Genomic DNA, 18,605 nt, shown 5'->3' with positions numbered 1-18,605 from the left:
CGACACAGAGCAAAGGTATGCTCAAGTGGAGAAGGAGGCGTTGGCTATCACATGGGCATGTGAAAGGCTCAGCCAATACCTTATTGGCCTGCAGTTTACAGCAGACCACAAACCACTGTTGGCTCTGTTAGGGACAAAAGCACTGGACGACTTGCCTCCCAGAGTTCTGCGCTTCCCCCTCAGATTATTGAGGTTCACCTACAAGATGGTGTATGTGCCAGGGAAGGCACTGATCACAGCAGATGCACTCCTCAGGGCCCCAATTACACATCCATTATCAGAGGAGGAGCAATGTCTAGAGGGTGAGGTACAGGTGTCCATTAATGCAATAAGGGACAGTCTACCTGCATCTCAGACCAAACTGCAGCAGATTGGAGAGGAGCAACAACGAGACCCCATCTGCAGACAGATAGTGCAGCAGTGCAAAAAGGGATGGCCCAGTTAGGAGGAACTGCCTCAGCTGCTGAAGCCCTATTGGATGCACCAACGTGACTTCCACTGTAATGGAGACCTTCTCATGAAAGGACAATGGATAGTTATCCCAGAGACTCAGTAATACCTCCCGCCCCAGTAATTCACAGCTGGTTTCAATCAGACTGGAAAATTTAGGTTAAACTATATCACCATCTAGTGACCACAAATGATACAATATTTGGTTCAAGATTCCCGTACTGAAGGTCCACGGATTAATTTCCTATTTTGGAACCGAGTCTAGTCATCATTTACTGTTGAGAGTTTGAAAAGTAGAGTACAAAGGTGCAATTTCGAAATGTGGTTGCACATCAGCAGTTTAAAAACTGTGTGTCAGTCACTCAATTACCCAATGTCTGCAAGCCCTTTAAAAAAATCTATTTTTTTAGATTGGTAAATCTAAACTAGTAATCATGGTCGGAATACCAACTGTGGGGACCCCAATGATTCACTCATTCAGATAGCATAAAAAAAGCACACATTTCTCTACACCCCATGGCAAAATGTGTGGAATAACTTTTTTTTAAATTCTCTCAAGGTGAGGCCCCCCGAGGACTGGCGTTGCCCATCCCTGATCTAAACCAACCCTGTGTCGGTTTTGTTGCCAAACAACTAACCGGTCTATGGAGATGGCTTGAATGGTGCGGCCTGTGCTCTCAGACGCCCTAATAGGACAGATACAAAAGTTGAAGTTGTCTAAGTGTATGGTTTCCATGGTCTAACCTCTAGAGAGATCGTGTCAGGAGGAACCTTGCTGAGTTTTGAAACTGTTGTATTCTTTCTAGTGCAGTCGGAGTCCAAAGAGTACTGCATTACAGTCCAGGAGTGATAGAACAAATCCAGAAGTGAGAGGTTCTGATCAGGATATGTTTGTGGAAAAATTGGTTTATTACTCATCTGTTGATGTCATATAGTTCTGTAGAAATCCAAAATGTTGCATTGTTATTTAAGCGACTTCCCCTCATTTAAAAATACAGGTTTGGCACGTCTGAGTATTGTCTTCATCTCGCATAAAAGGATCTCATTAAGGGACTTTTCCCACACAGTAATGTAAACTGATTACAAATGTCATGGACAAAAGGCAATTTCTCTTTTCAAAACGCAGAGGCATGAATGGATCACCACAATTTTTGTGATTGATCATTCCTTTCAAAAATGACAAGACAAAGCTGCATTGTTAATCATTAATTTATTTAAAAACAAAACAAAAAAAAATGTGCTGACAACTGTGCTTGAATATTGTTTTTGTTCTATGGAAGCAGGAACATAAAGAGTGACATTTGTTTTTTAGTAGCTGGTGACTATGGTAAACTTGTGTTCGTGTAAGAAAATAATGACTTTCTTTTTTTAAACGAGTTACTACTCTTACGGTGAGTTCTTTTAGTGGCCATGCTACATGGGCCTCAGCTAACATGCACAAAATACACCAAAAAACTAAACAAAAAACTCTACAGTGTATTAAAAGGCATCATGCTCAAAGAATACAGTTAAGGTTTATTGTCTACAACAGGTTAACGTCGTTTGTATGCATCCTTTTGGCATCAACATGTTGCCCACATTAGTGACATGATTCAACCACCATCCAGATGTGCCAAAACTAAACATGTTTGTGCGCTGATCGATCGAGAATCTTACAATTAACACATCAACTATTTTGGGGGGGTGGGGTGGGAGGTAAGATACAGAAGTAACAAACCCAACTTGGTTTCCTACTCAAACTACTATCATTCTCTTCAAATAAAGTATTCACACACACTAGTCTACATTTCTCAGGTTAAGTATAGAGTTCACATTTAGGTACCTATGAAATTGATGGCGACCAGCGGATACAAGCACAAAGCCTCGTCTCGACTTGGGCGTGCCACAGGGGTGAGTTTGAGTAATTTACAGAATCTGGGTTTATTATTGCTTTAAATACTGGGCTCTCGGAGCGACAGTCTGTACCAAGAGAGTAGATCGTTAGCTGTGATTGTGTTCTTATAGTGTGCACTGCACACCGGTGTCCCCATTCAATAGGTACCGTGTGGCACCTAGCAAAACAAGTTGCTACAAAAGTGTATTTCCCCATGTGTGGTTCCCAAAAGAAACATCCATGCCCTGGCAACACCAAGTTTCAAAATGAGGATTTGATACTCGGTGCTCATTCAACTCCCCTTGCGAGCCTCTGCTATTCAATGGTGTCAACTCTGTCCTAATGAATACTAAAGACGTGCAATTCAAATGGAACATGACAGTCCATATCATAATGCAGAGTTGCATTCAGATTCAGCGCCAACATTTTTAAACAACCGACACCAACGCAGAGTTCCAGTGTTTAATCTAAGCAGTTTTACACTATAAATACAGGGAAATGGAATCTGCTACAATTTGACATTGACTCAAGCTAAGCTTAATGCATTGAAACTCATTTTGATGCGTTACATATCAACGTGCCTTTGCAGACCATGATTGCCAAATTAATAAATAATACCACAATAGGGATTATACACAAACCCATATTTCTCCACCTTAACACCCTACAACACCAAATGAGTATATTTCTTCAAATCAAAAATTGGTAGCAAGTGTAAACGAGACTGGTCTTGAGACGTTCTGTTTTGTCATCCCTCTAGTTCATCTTTTTCAACGTTTGTGTCGTCACAGCCATCCCTTGCACTTTCATTGGCTTTCCCTCTGCTCCCATTACCTCAAACCTTCATTTTCAAACTAGCTTGTGCTGCACATCGGCATGAACGACCCCAACACCTCAGAGACCCAATATTACCAGGCAGGGAGTTGGGCCCTGTTCATATACATCTAGAACATGAATCATTCCTTCCTTGGCAAGGATGGATCAGACAGTAACAGTACAGTAGAAACCTTGCTTTCACAGATCAGAGATGTTAAAGACAGGAGGGATGCATTTCTAAACGTCTTAAGAACAGGGCCCTATTACCCAGCCAGAGAGGCTAGTCCACAACGAGAAGGGTCAACACATACTTGTAAAAGGACAAGCCGTGCAGCTGATGGATTATTAGGGTCACACTCCATACCAAAGACAACCAGGAGAAATGGAGTCGGTACATCAATAGTCCCTCTATCCTAACTAGCTAAAGCTTTGCGGCTTTACGTGAGGCTAAAAAGCAAAAAAAGGGAGACAGATCTTTTCCTCTAAGTGACTAAAAATAACCTATTCCAGCGTGCAAAGCTAGCTATAGGGCACACACACACACAAGTCAATACCTCCCATCTTCAGGAGGACCAGTTAGCTTGTTTGATGAAGCGAATTACACATTCGTCAGGTATTTACTGTTCATAACCAAAAAGGTCCTCCTGTGACTATGCTAACGACAGAACCGTGTCTGGAAGTTGTGCGTGGAGGCAACCATGTGAGTAACCAAGTTGCCCTAAGTAAAGTTAATCTACAGTACGTTCTTTACGAGTAAGAACACGTAAAATTGACAGAGTAGTTTCCCATCCCACCCACTACAAGGAAGATAAAGCGGGAGACCATAGATAAGTTCATGGAAAATAAGAGGCTTGATATGCTGATCTTATGCCTTATGTAACTCGTATGCCAGGTTTGAGGAAGTTTATGTTCTCTGATGCTGAACATTCATGTAGATGTTAGGTAAACGCACAAATCGGATCCCCCCCACCCCCCGTACCCAAAAATGATTCACGACAAAGTCAAAGTATACATTGCAAGAGCCTTGTATGGTATTTAAGGCTTCCAAGTACATTTAGTAATATACAAACGCGTGTTGTTTTAGCATCACTATAATCAGTTATTACATTTGAATCATTTTGTAAAAAGGGTGCCAGCACTGCAATGACCTACTTGGCTGTACTGTAACCTCCGCGGCGACTACAGTTTTAATACCTAAACTATACTACATACTCTCGTGCATGAAGAGGAAGTGCTGGATTTTGCAAGGTATCGTAATGCTTCATGACTCTCGGGAAGAGTATTTTTTAAATATATTTTTTTTAAATATTGTGCAGCAATTAATATTTGTTCATCTCAGCTCTCTGCTTTAGTTACACATTGAGAAATTATAATTCCATTTCGGCAGATGTAAAACATTTTGTTAGGGTTTTACATCTAGCTACATTGCTGTTCCAAATGGCTATGGAAATCATACAGCTAGGTTTTAACACCAGGAATTCATGTTTTAACAGCGGCAAGTGCCTTGGAATCTGAGCCACAGTTGCCAATTCAGTCAGAAAAAAAAAGGTAGCGCGACGAGTCTGCCGATTGTCAGACATCAAAGCGAGTGGCCCATCTTCAAGGTAGCACAAAGGGCACGTTTCATGTGGTGGGTTGCACCAGAATGCCCTTCCGTTCATACAACATAGAAAAATAACAACACATGAGGTTAATGTCTTTAGAGGTCTACAGAACCATGGGCTGCCTGCTCACTGTAGATCTGCCCATGGACTAAACTTGAGATGAGTAACACTTGTACATAGTGAGTTCGACTTGCATGCTTTTTTTATTATTATTTTTAAATAGTCTTCATTATGTCCGTTTCTAATATGTGGTTTCAGTTTCTAACGTATGGATAGGGGCCTAGCAATGAGCAAATTTTCTACATGCATTCTGGTGCAAAAAAATGCCCATAACCTCTATTTTTATTTTTTTTACACCAAAGGCGTTGTTTTTTTGTGTTTGTAAAGATGATTCATTTACAAGACTGAGAGAGAAACAATATGATTAGTCCAACGAAGATGAGTAAGTATTCCTACAGTTAATGAATCCGTATTCCTATAGTTAAAAGACCAATCCAATTAAAAACTGACTTTCACTGAAGGACGATTATAGAGTCAGATGAGGGACAGTTTTTTTTTTTTCCTTTCAATCTAGCTGCACAGTTCTACAGGTGGAAGGGTCTCAACTGGAGGAGGAAGACTGATTTCAAGTCTCTTCTGGCTAATAGTGGTTTCACGAAAGGCACTTCCTGGTAAAGCTTTCCATAGAGTAGCACCTCTGATTGGTTAGAACTAGCCAGTAAAAGCCCTTGTGGAGGGGAGACAGGGTGGGTGGAGCTCGGTGGGAAGGTTGTAGGTCACAGGAGGGTGAACCCCAGGATGTAATGCAGGAGCTTGTTCCGATTCGCCTGAGGTAGGAAGGTGCTGCTCAGCTCCACCAATGACACATGGTTCTCCCGCCTCTCCTTCAGGACCTGCAGACATTTAAATTAGAGAACACCAGAGATGGACTTTTACAAAAAAATTCATTTGAAAAGCTTTTTGGAATTTAGATTAGAATATCAGCAGTTTGTTCTGCAGTGAGCCACCACTGAGTTTTGTGCATAGATCTTTTCAGAAGTTGACTAACAGAAGACAGTCTTCAGAACTATCAAAACAGAGAGGGAGGATGGATGCTACATGCTAGAATTTAGCGGGCTCTCACCCCAAGTTCCTTAAACGTTCTCACGGTGTTCTTCACGAGGTAGTGTGTCGCACTTTCACCTAAGAGAAGAGAACAGAAGAGGAGAGAGAATCTTATTTCGGGTTGTTTGTCCTGACTAAGATGATCAACCTTGGGGGCTGTATGTAGTAGTCTCAGTAGTGCCGATTTTGGGATCAGTTTAGACTTTTAGATGACAATGAATTAGAGTACATGGACGTTGGGAGCTGACCCTAGATCAGCACTACTACTCTGAGAAGCTTCAGGTCAGAACATTAGAATAAAAAAGGTGATATTGGGCAGCATTACAGTTTACGATTTGCAGAGCTCCTCGAAGTCTTTATCTAGTAAAAGCCGCAGCACAGAAAATAAAAATGTCTAACAACGGTTCGTACCGTAGGCGGCCACTCCCTTCTCGGTGCGTGTGAGCAGGTATCGGAAGAGCTGCTGCGTGTACTCGGGCTCGGCCATGGGCTGGCTCAGGCTGTGGACAAAGATGGCCGCCCCGCTGTAGGCCTCCAGTACGGGGCTGAGGAGACGCTGCAGGAAGACAAAAAACTCCTGGTGCTCGGGGGACAGGCTCACCTGTGGACACACACACACAGGTCAGAGATGTCTTTTTTAAAAGTTTGACACAGCTCAGGATTGTTGTGGACAAAACAGCAGCACAAACACTGGACCTGGTACATAAAGGTGTAGGCAATATCAGCGTGTGTAAGGGTGTATGTAGTATGAGTTTGTAATGTAAGGGTGTATAAGTAAAGGTATAATTGCAGAATAAGAAAAGGGCTGCATCCTATTCGATATGGATAAAAAGTAATATCGCAATAAATTGACACATTTTGCTAGATAACGATACAGCAGTTACTTCCTATTATCGTCAGGGCTCTAGACTAACTTTTTCCATTGCCATTTAGTAGTAAGACAAGAAAGAAGTTGGATATTTGAGCTAACATGATCAGGGAAAGCATGACTGATGTGTAACTTGTCAAAATAGGATCCAGAAGGATTTGATTTCTTTCTGGCTCTTTAGAGATTAATTTGCCTGCATCTTTTTTTGTGCACATTGGCCTAGGCTATTTACCACCTGATTGGCCTAGGCTATTTACCACCTGAAGAAGTGGGAACTAAAAACACATTAGCTAGATAGAGTGAGTGAGAGCCGACAGCTCAGCGCCGACGAGTCATTCAGGGCAAGTGGCCGCTTCCCAGTTGTATTGACGCTTTGCTACATTTTCTTTGAGTAAAACAACTCCCGTATTCAGCTATTTCAGTCTCTTTTGGTGCCGTTACAGAGGGGCTAGCCCTCAATTTTCTCCAGTTGTGCGTGATGGAATGTGCGGAATTGGAGCATGCTCAAGGGCTTCAGGCAGGTGAGTGAAAGACAGTGTGCGACTGCAGCACATACTGGGAGGTCCTGGCAGCTTTAGCCCTCTTGGGTGCTGCCATAGAGTTACATAAGTACTGCCCCACCCAAGAAGCCTCAAGGTCATTGGCCACAGATAAAATGCACATCTTCTCTCCGGTAGCTTTGATTGAACTGAACTTCAGATTTGTTTATCACTTCTTATTCAGCTGGCTGAAAAGTCATCATAAATGTTTATTTTTGCATGTAAAAATACATATACAAATATAATAATAATAAATAAAATATTAGGACTGCGGCAGCTACTGGGCAGATACTTTGTCGGCAGCAGATTAATGTACAATTGTCCACGTGTATGGTGTCGTGTGGGCGAGCGGTTTGCCTATGTCAGTGTTGTGAACAGAGTGCCCCATGGTGGCAGTGGGATTATGGTATGGGCAGGTATAAGCTACGGACAAAGAACACAATTGCATTTTATCGATATCAATTTGATAAAAATACCGTGACGAGATCCTGAAGGACATTTTTCTTTAAGATATCCATGACCAACAGATGCATATCCATTTCCAGTCATGTGAAATCCATATATTAAAGTCTAGTGATCCTGTGTAGCTCAGTTGGTAGAGCATGGCGCTTGCAGTGGCAGGGTTGGTGGTTCGATTCCCACGGGGGACCAATACCAAAAAAGTACTGTATGTCGCTCTGGATAAGAGCGTCTGCTAAATGACTAAAATGTAAAGAAATTCTTTCATAGACTAATTTCCTCATATGAACTGTAACTCAGTAAAAATAAAATGTGCTATATCAAAAATATAAAATGCAACACATACACCACATGGACATAAGTATGTGGACACCTGCTCATCGAACGTCTTATTCCAAAATCATTAATATGAAGTTGGTCTGACTGCTGCTATAACAGCCTCCACTCTTCTGGGAAGGCTTTCTACTAGATGTTGGAACATGCTGCATCCATTCAGTCACAAGAGCATTAGTGAGGTTGGGCACTGATGTTGGGCGATTAGGCCTGGCTCGCAGCCGGCCTTTCAAGTCATCCCAGAGGTGTTCGATGGAGTTGAGGTCAGGGCTCTGTGCAGGCCAGTCAAGTTCTTCCACACAGATCTCGACAAATCATTTCTGTATGGACCTTGCTTTGTGCACCAGGGCAAAGTTAAGATTTCCCTTCACTGGAACTAAGGGGCCCGAACCATGAAAAAAACAGCCCCAGACCATTATTCCTCCTCCAAACTTTACAGTTGGTACTATGCATTGGGGCAGGTAGTGTTCTCCTGGTATTTGCCAAACAAATATTAGAGAGCGCGTTTCTACTGCTCCAGAGGCCAATGACGGCGAGCTTTACACAACTCTAGCCGACGCTTGGCATTGCGCATGGTGATCTTATGCTTGTGTGCGGGTGCTCAGCCATGGAAACCCATTTCATGAAGCTCCCGGCAAAAAGTTCTGATGTTGCTCCCATAAGCAATTTGGAACTCCGTAGGGAATGTTGCAAACAAGGACAGATTATTTTTTATTGTGTGTGTCTCAGTCACCAGATCGCGACCCAATTGAAGACGTGAGATCCTGGAGCGGTGCCCGAGACTACGTTTTCCACCACCATCAAGAATACACCAAATGATGGACTTTATCTTGGAAGAATGGAGGAGTTGCATCCATCCAATAGAGTTCCAGATACTTGTAGAATTTATGCCAAGGTGCACTGAAGCTGTTCTGGCAGTTTATGGTGGTCCAACACCCTAATAAGAAACTTATATTGGTATATCTTTTATTTTGTCAGTTACCTGTTTATCTATTGTACTACCTAAGATTGAACTACATAGGATGGGGGAAAGAAGAAAAAAAAAAGTGTAATTTTGGACATCCAAGCCAACTGTCTGTGGTGATCGTTTTCCAAAGGTCCGTGTGGCTGGCTTACTTTGAGGTAGCGGTCCCTCTGCTCCTCCGCAAAGTCGCTGTCCTCGTCCTCCTCATCACTCCTCCACGACAGGGGCTCAGGGAACTTCTTAGGCCATGGCTCCTCGGTGGGGCTGGGGGTCAGCTCCTCCTGGTCCTCCTGGATGAATACACGGACACACACACACAATAACACAAAACGTGCTTGCACACACGGTTCAGAACACTTGCTAGAAAATTCAGTTAAATAAGCATTTTCAAATCAAGATTTCATGAGCCTGAAGACCTTGTTTTTGGCATTTTTGCAGCCGGACAGCATTCCTTGTCATGTAAAACTCACCTCAGCCACATACAGAACTCCATACTGGATCAAACGGCTGACAGCATCGTGGAACACCTGATAGATGGTCTGACAGGGCTGGAGATGGAGGAGGAGACAAAAGGTCACTATCGAGAGAGAGACACACAATACAGATATTGAGGTAAATAAAGTGTAGACCCCACATTGATACAGCTATCACCCTGGATGAACATGTGCTATATTGGGGACCGTTAAGCAACATTTTCCCTTTCTGCTCTAGTGACTAGGGTGTATCCAGATTCTCATATCGTCCTCATTCCGGGATTTACAGTATTACCGTCTTAGTACACAAGGGGAGCTAGAAATGAAGGAGCTAGAAATGAAAAAAAAAAAAAAGCCCATTGAACCCATTTTACTAGAGAATTTCCAGAGACTGCTAGCTAAATATGCTAATGAGCAAAAATGAAGATAAATGGCAACGACAGGCAATCCAGCTCAAAGTTACACAAGAAAGTATTCATACCCCTCGACTTAGTGGTTTACAGCCCATTTTCAAAATTGACTTAAGACATGCTTATTCCCCTCACCAAACTACACACAAAACCCTATAATGACAAATTTAAAACATGTTTTTAGACATTTTTGCAAATGTATTGAACATGAAATACAGAAATCTCATTTACATAAGTAATCGCACCCCTGAGTGAACACGTTGTATTACTAGCTTTGGCAGCAATTAAAGCTGTGAGTCTTTCTGGCTAAGTCTTCATGCGCTTTTCACACCTGGATTGTGCCACACTTGCCAATCACTATTTTCAAAATTCTTCAAGCGCTGTCAAATTGGTTGTTGATCATTGCTAGACAACCATTTGTTTAGGTCTTGCCATCAATTTAAGTAGATTGAAGTCAAAAGTAACTCAGCAACATTCACGGTCTTCTTGGTTAAGTAACCATAGTGTAGATTCGGCCTTGTTTTAGGTTGTTATCCTGCTGAAAGGCGAATTCATCTCCTAGTGCCTGGTGGAAAGCAGACAACCAGGTTTTCCTCCAGGATTTTGCCTGTGCTTAGCTCCATTTTTGTCCTGAAAAACTCCCCAGACCTTTTCGATTACAAGCATACCCATAACGTGACGCAGCCACCACTAGGCTTGAAAATATGGAGAGTGGTACTCAGTAATGTGTTCTATTGGATTTACCCAAACATAAAACTTTGTATTCAGGATAAAAAGTTCAGCTTTGCCATGTTTTGCAGTATTACTTTAGTGCCGACATTGGGAAAAAGTAAAAGGGTGTGAATACTTTCTGAAGTCCCTGTAGGTAGTAGTAGAGTATACTATATACACCGGTATTGACCAGTTTGGGTTTTTACTTTACCTTCTATACCAGTATTTCAATGTTTGGTTTGTTAAATGTGATACGCTACTCTGTTGTGTGTAGCATCCATTTGTATTAGTTTACTCCGGTACTTGAGTCATCCCTCTCCTCTCCCGCCCTCTCATTGTCACTTTCCACACAGACCAAGCCCCACCCCGTCACTAAAGGAGCACAGTTGTTGCTCAACCACGAGACCACTTGTGTTCAGTCTGCATGGTCAATGCAGCACATGCATCAAGATGTTGATGATAACGATGCGGATTTCCACTGCGTCTTAATATAAATCCACAAGCGTTCTACAATGACACCATTAGTTTGTGTATCTTACAGTCCGCAAACAGTAAGTTCTTAGCAAGTTGTGGCTAAAATTAATTGTTTTAGCTGCTTATGCTAATTGCTAGTTTGCTGGCTAGGTAGTAAAAGTACTGAGTCTGAGTAAACATAGCTAGCCAATACAGCCTGATACCAGAGATGGTGTAGGCCTAAATCAGCATGTTGTTTGTGCAACACAATCATCTGAATCAAAGAGGAAAATATGAAGCATGGACTATGTTAGCTACATAAAGTAGCTCAGAGAAAAACACTTAATGTAGCCAAAGATTATAGGGTCCCCTAGGAAACACTGCCCAACACTTTGGTCCCTACCCTGTCACAATAACTCCTCTGGCTTTTTTATTTGTTCTCAAAAACTATATTCTAAGCGCCCACTATCATTCTATTTCAATGACTCCAACAGCTCACTCAAGTGTTGATCTAAATTGCAAGTGCAATATTTTGTTAAAAGGCTAAGATGTTTTGCCCATATGTGCAGCCCTATGTTGCACTCAAATGAGTGCTGGAAATGCAGAAATCTATGAAAATTATTTTTGGTTGAAGTTTGATTGAACAGTATAAAACAAAATCAGAGAGAACAGTATGACTTGTGTGGCTGGAGTTTTTTTAATCCTTCCTCTGACGCCGCCTGGTATAGAGGTCCTGGAAGGCACGGGGCTCAGCCCCAGTGATGTACTGAGCTGTATGCACTAGCCTCTGTAGCGCCTTGTGACCGGAAGCCAAGCAGTTGCCATACCAAGCGGTGATGCAGTCAGTCAAGATGCTCTCAATGGTGCAGCTCTAGAACTTTGAGGATCTGTGGCCCCATGCAGAATATTTTCAGCCTCCCGAGGGGGAGTCTTTCAAAGCATTTCACGGTTACAGATGTGAGTGCTAACCGAGCAATAGTCATATAGACAGGTTACCTTGGCGTTCTTGGGCACAGGGACACATTTTTGTTGAGTTTGGACTTTTACAAGCGAACGTGAAAGAGAGACATTGTGCAAATTAACAAAGTTGACGTATGCTTGTCTGACAGAAAAACAGCACCAGCATGTGTTCACGCTGTCTGTGCAGAGACTGAGTCGCTAGGGCAATGAGCCAATCTGCTCTGCTTGGAGAAGGGCCGAGAACAGAGATGAGAGAGAAAACGCAAGGAAATCAAAATCGCAGTGGCAGCTGTACAGATAAAGCTCTTTGCACGAGTTGACTTCTCAAACACAGCAGAAAGCTAACACTATAGGATGTGCCGTCTCCTTATTAATTCAGCCACTTACTTAGCTTACAAGCAAGTTAAACCAAATACCAGCTCCCTCTTTCTCCCATTGTGCCATTTTCAAACAAACACTTGACTGGCTCAACTGTCCTGGGGAACTGCGTTAAGCTTCATAATGTAAACTAATGTGACAGGCGAAATGAACAATGCAATCTGCTTTATCTCCTAAGGTATTACACAAGTTGTCTACAGGTATTAACAAATATTTCTCATTTTATTTGAAAAAATAATTCCAAATAAATTGTTTTGATGGTATTGAAAAACCATCCTGTGGCCATTTCCAAATACCCAGGTATATCACCAAAGCCTACTCCTGAATCAAGGAAACAGTGCTTTATCTTCCCCGCTAGATGGTGCAGTTGTATCATAGTTATATCAAAATGGTAGAAAACACTGGTTTGGCAGAACAGAAATACTGCACAAGCAGTCTCATCTGTTCCATTTAGCACTTAAAGGAAAACCTTGAATTTGTTTCGTTAGTCCATTGTTGATATAGTCCCAAAATGTTTTGCCTGTCAGCAATCAAGTTAAGACACACAAGTTATATTTCTTGAAAAGTTGATCGCTGAAATTCAAAACATTTTGGGACTATATCAACAGTGGACTAATGAAACAAATACCAAAATAGTTTTGGGGTGTAATTTTCTTATGTACACATTTTGAACAACATTGCGAGAGAATAACTAAAACGGAGTGGCTGTTCAAGAAGTTGTGTGCGTAAAGTAACGTGTGCAAGAATGTTACAAGGTTGTTAAGTGCACGGGATAGGTGTACTGGGAGGGAAGAAGTGACTGACCGGTGCAACCGCCACTTCATTGGTGAGGAAGTGGGAGAGGCCAGCGGCCTTCCGGATCAGTCTCTCCTGACTGAGGAGGATGCTGGGCCCGCCCTGCTCCCCCTCCACCTCAGATGCCGCCTGTTCCCGTAGCAATGCCAGAGCACTGCATGCTGAGAGGGCAACATTTTTTTTTTTTTTAATTACAACAAAAAAAGGGTAGACAGAACGAATGGAGAGATGACAAAATTAAACCGATGTTGAGACATTGATGAAAATAAATGTACATTAGTGGAGGAAATTCAATATATTAAAGTCATGTCTGCAAAAAATTCTACAAAAAAAAAAAAAAAAAAAGAGAAAAGAAATCCGAACAGAATCCAATAGGGACTTGGCTGAAACACACAATTGGAAAAAAACGGATGAATTGGTGTACTTTATTTCACTCAATAGGTTTCCCTATGTCAAAACACAGCGGCGGTGTCAGTACCTATGATGGCGTCCGAGATAAAGACATGGAAGAGGCCGTTGCTGTAGAAGTTGAGCTCGAACAGCGCCGGCACCGTTTTGCTCGGGGCGATGGTGAACTCCGTGTTGCGGTTGGTGCTGGTCACGTGCACACAGTTGTCCAGGAGGTGGAGAGCGTGCATGACCACGTCCTCGGAGTTGCCGGAGAAGCCCAGGTCAAAGTCCCGTGACAGGATCTCCTCCTTCATGTTGAAGAAGTCCTCCACCAGCTTGGACAGCGCAACCCCCTGGAGCAAAGGGGAGACACACAGACGTGGTGAAAAATAATACTTCCACAATGTTTATTCATAAAATACTTCCAAATGTTCTATCTATACTTCCACAATGTTCATTCAAACTGAGGATAATTAAGCACTTATACCAAGTATACTTTGAGTAGCAATGTGTAATTGTATTGACAATTTAAAAGGGTAAAATCCACATTATGACATTATCATACCCAGTTAGGAGTAATTCCTTTTTTACATAAATCAACAAAGACAAAATTAAAACCTGCAATGATTGGCTCATCTCGATGTGGGTTATGACTCAAGGGCCTCAAATTGGGAAGAGCCAATAAACAGCAGTCAAGGCAGATTCAAATTATTGTTGTTGACGTCTGTTAGCAGGGAGTTAAGCGTTAAGCGCATCAAACCATGAATGGGGATCAATCACTTTAATGCAAGGCCTTGAACCAAAACGTGACCGTTGGATCTTATTCCTGTGAAAAGTAGGGCTGCTTACCTGTCTGTGTCTGTAAAGGAGCAGACAGGCTACAATGTGGGTGGACATGACCGCTGAGGACTTGTTAGCCGCTGTGGGAGGGGCGGAAACAGAGATGACATGTTATCTGACCAGGGTCACAGTCAGGAAGCCCAGATGGATGACCGAGAGAAAGGACAGTAAACAGTGAGCGACTGTCTCTAAATAACATGAGTGTCAGCTGGAGCTAAGACAGGTCAGGGCCTGTATTCCTAAAGCGTCTCAGAGTAGGGGTGTTAATCTAGGATCAGCCTGGCCTTTTAGATCATAATGAACACAATTTCATGGACATGGGTGACCTGACCTTAGAACAGTACTCCTACTCTGAGACACTGAATACGGGCCCTTGTGAAATTAGTCGTTTTGAACTCTCAACTAAGCAGACGAGATGTCACTTCTTGAAGTGAGATGGAGCTCTATAAAAAGGTGGAAAATGTGTTAGGGTTTGTGATTTCTATATTGTTCTAACAAAAGGGGACAAAAAAAAGGGGTGCAAGATAAGACTGGGAATAGGCTGAACATGATAAAGAGGGAGAGAGAGAGAGCGAAAGATAATTAGACGTGAGGGAGAGAACTAGACGCAAGAGAGAAAGAGAGCGTGTGGGTTTACAAAATGCATCATTTAAATAATACAATACAGTACAATCTGACCACAGAGAGGGTGTCTTCAGTGCCTAATCTTGGGTTTAATGTCAGCCTGGGTGTAAAACATTTACAACTGCAGCCACTGATACTGCAATTCCACCCCTGACCAGATCCTCTATCCTCCCCTCGCTGGGATTGGCTGAGAACAACATGCCATATGGCTCCGTAGCAGCTGATTGGCTGACACGAATAGGACTAGCTGAGGAGAATGCCCCTGAATGACGCTAGGGAGAACCGGTTTGTTTTCAGACCACAGCACAAAGCAGATTGTTGTCGGGGGATCGTGAAAAATTACGTTCTAAGGTCATATCCTTCAGTATAGGATTTGTTTAGTAAAAAAGGGGGTGCTCTTGGTGAGAGGAGTGATAAGGAAAGTCAAAGTGCAGTAAGCAGATAACAGGAGAACAAATGTGAGGGGGACTAGATAAGTGGATATTATATGAATAACACAGGAAATATACTTTCTACAAATGCACACATTTACAGGTACATAAGAACATGTGTTATATTAATAAAATAAATTGGATGAAGAAAATGCCCTTACGCTAGACAAAGTCGTGGGCTGAAGGGTATGCTACTCTAAACCAATTATCTGTATCTGAAAATGTCATGGGATGCATTTGAACCATCATTTGCTTACACTTTTCGTTGGTGGCCCCACTGACGGTGCATGTGGAGAGTGGCTTCAATAAAGGACTACGTTTGGACTATGATAAAGTGCATACATATATATATATATTTTTTTAATGCGTTTGTAATCCCTCCAGGAATTGAAATTGCCACCGTGGTGTTGCTAGCACCTTGCTCTTACCGACTGAGCCACACAAGACCAACATAGGACTAAGGCCTATAAGAGGGGGTGTTATTGTTACTTACTGAAGAGTACGTGCTTGGCCAGGTTGGCGATGACCTGTCTTCTCCAGGGTTCGTCCGACAGGTCCCTGGAGTTGGGCTGCTCCTCCTGCTCGCCCTCAAACTGGGCCTGATCCGGCCTGAACCAACACACAAAGGGAGGGGGTGGGGGGGAAAATCAGCACACACACAAATCAATTCTTAAAGCTTTAACAAGAGCAAGGTATTGTGTTTCACTTGAAAACAGAATAAGACTTACATGGAATCAGCCCTATGTCCATAATGTGTATGATAAATGTTTTATGATGTGGTGGTATGTGAGCCGTTGAACATATTTACTTCCCACTTGGGAATAAAGTTCAATTCAATCCAATGGAATCACGTAGGCCTGGTCCAAAAGACAGTGTGAATGTGTACATACTGTGCATCGATGATGGTGGGCACCAAGGTCTGTTCCAGGGAGAGGGTGGGAGGAATATGCCGACTTCTTTGTGTGTCCAGGTACTCCTTAAGGACACACAAAAAGATAGGGCGACATCTCGCATGAGTAATTGGCAGTGAGCAAAATAAACAGATTTCAAATCGATTGAAAAAGGTGAAGGCATGGCGTCACGCCGACCCTTGAACAACAGTTGACTATTTAACAACAGTTGACTATTTAACAACAGTTGACTATTTAACGGTTGAACTCCTTGTTAAATATTCACCTGTTTGTAACACACATTAACGTTTCCGATGATAAAATTCCCTATGAAATCGTGCTGTAGATTGAGTTGTACAGTATTTCTTTGCACAGATGGGGGGGGCTGGGTTTCCAGATAGCGATGGAACTTAGACTAACGAGTGTTTGGTTGATGCGTGAATCCTACAACGGTTGAAGACGTAACGTGCATTTCCCAAAAGCCCACGGAGAGAACGTTCCCTAACTGCTTCGTTACTTCACAATACTGACGGGGAGAGAAATCACCTACAGTGCCTTCAGAACGAACCTATTCATACCCCTCGACTTAATCCATCTTGTTTTGTTCCAGCACGAATACAAAAGGAGATACTTTTCCTCGTTCAGCCATCTACACACACAATACCCCATAATGACAGTGAAAACATGTTTTTAACAATTGTTTGCACATTTATTGAAAATTAGACATTTCTGTTTTTCATTTACATACAATACCATTCAAAAGTTCGGGGTCACTTAGAAATGTCCTGGTTTTTGAAAGATTTGTCTGTTGCTTTTGTCCATTAAAATAACCTCAAATTGAACAAAGAGTGTAGACATTGTTAATGTTGTAAATGACTATTGTAGCTGGAAACGGCAGATTTTTTAATGAAATATCTACATAGGCGTACAGAGGCCCATTATCAGCAACCATCACTCCTGTGTTCCAATAACACGTTGTGTTAGCTAATCCAAGTTTATCATTTTAAAAGGCTAATTGATCATTAGAAAACCCTTTTGCAATTATGTTAGCACAGCTGAAAACTGTTGTCCTGATTAAAAGAAGCAATAAAACAGGCTTTGTTTAGACTAGTTGAGTATCTGGAGCATCAGCATTTGTGGGTTCAACTACAGGCTCAAAATGGCCCGAAACAAAGAACTTTCTTCTGAAACTCGTCAGTCTATTCTTGTTAATAAATTAAGGCTATTCCATGTGAGAAATTGCCAACAAACTGAAGATCTGGGACAAAACTGTGTCCTACTCCCTTCAGAGAACAGCACAAACGGGCCCTAACCAAAATAGAAAGAGTGGGAGCCCCCGGTGCACACCTGAGCAAGAGGACAAGTTTGAGAACCAGACACCTCATAAGTTCTCAACTGGCAACTTCATTAAATAGTACCCGCAAAACACCCATCTCAACTTCAACAGTTAAGAACTAGACACAAATGTACTTGTCCCCTTCTAGGCCAACCAAAAATTGCACTGTCATTATGGGGATTATGTAGATGGGTGAGGGAAAATCAGACTAACAAAATGTGGAATAAATGAAGCGGTATGAATACATTCTGAAGCCACTGTATATGGCTGCGAATATTAAGGCAGGTCATTCTAACACTAACCCTTGGCTATAATAATGCACTAAAATCACAGATGTGGCACATCATTGCACACAAATGTATCGAAGGAAAAATGACACCGTAGCCTACAATAAGCAAAATACACTGTTACAGTACCATTCTGTGTCAAGAATGGGTGGTGGCCGATTCTTGATACACAGGAAAATGTTGAGCGTGAAAATCCCGCCAGCATTGCGGTTCTTGACACATTCAAACCTGTGCGCCTGGCACCTACTACATTACCCAGTTCAAAGGCACTTTAATCTTTTGTTTTGCCCATTCACCCTCTGAATGACACAAACAATCCATGTCTCAGTCCATCGATGTCTGTCTTAACAAGTGATATCAATAAGGGATCACAGCTTTCACCTGGTCAGTCTCATGGAAATAGCAGTTGTTCCTAATGTTTTGTACACCGTGTAGAACATGAACTGTATTATTTCATTATGATTTAAATATATAAGTCTAAATAGCCAATACTTGTATATATCTATTAAATGCAGTCATCTCGGTTTGCACTTGAAGCATCTTTCAACCCTTCCCTCGTTTGAAACAATTGCAAAAGCATTGGTTACTTTATTTGTAGTCAATTTCATTCTGAAGTT

The 18,605-nt window shown here is 42.1% G+C and overlaps 1 protein-coding gene across 1 annotated transcript in view; it reads right to left on the bottom strand.

Moving 5' to 3' along the window:
* Window positions 1-1,643: 1,643 nt before the first annotated feature.
* LOC139368212 (glycerol-3-phosphate acyltransferase, mitochondrial) overlaps window positions 1,644-18,605 on the bottom strand; it is a 40,863-nt gene continuing 23,901 nt past the window's right edge. The window contains exons 12-21 of the mRNA XM_071106861.1: window positions 16,366-16,451; window positions 15,969-16,084; window positions 14,430-14,500; window positions 13,669-13,933; window positions 13,200-13,351; window positions 9,481-9,558; window positions 9,163-9,300; window positions 6,259-6,448; window positions 5,867-5,925; window positions 1,644-5,636 (exon numbers count right to left, since the gene is read on the bottom strand). Coding sequence (XP_070962962.1) covers window positions 5,520-5,636; window positions 5,867-5,925; window positions 6,259-6,448; window positions 9,163-9,300; window positions 9,481-9,558; window positions 13,200-13,351; window positions 13,669-13,933; window positions 14,430-14,500; window positions 15,969-16,084; window positions 16,366-16,451 — 1,272 coding nt within the window. The 3' untranslated portion in view covers window positions 1,644-5,519. The remainder of the gene's footprint in view (window positions 5,637-5,866; window positions 5,926-6,258; window positions 6,449-9,162; window positions 9,301-9,480; window positions 9,559-13,199; window positions 13,352-13,668; window positions 13,934-14,429; window positions 14,501-15,968; window positions 16,085-16,365; window positions 16,452-18,605) is intronic.

This window comes from Oncorhynchus clarkii, chromosome 16 (assembly GCF_045791955.1).
Source record: "Oncorhynchus clarkii lewisi isolate Uvic-CL-2024 chromosome 16, UVic_Ocla_1.0, whole genome shotgun sequence".
NCBI classification, from domain to species: domain Eukaryota; kingdom Metazoa; phylum Chordata; class Actinopteri; order Salmoniformes; family Salmonidae; genus Oncorhynchus; species Oncorhynchus clarkii.
The sequence above is the reverse complement of the archived record's forward strand: the minus strand, read 5'-3'. Positions and strand labels throughout refer to the sequence as shown.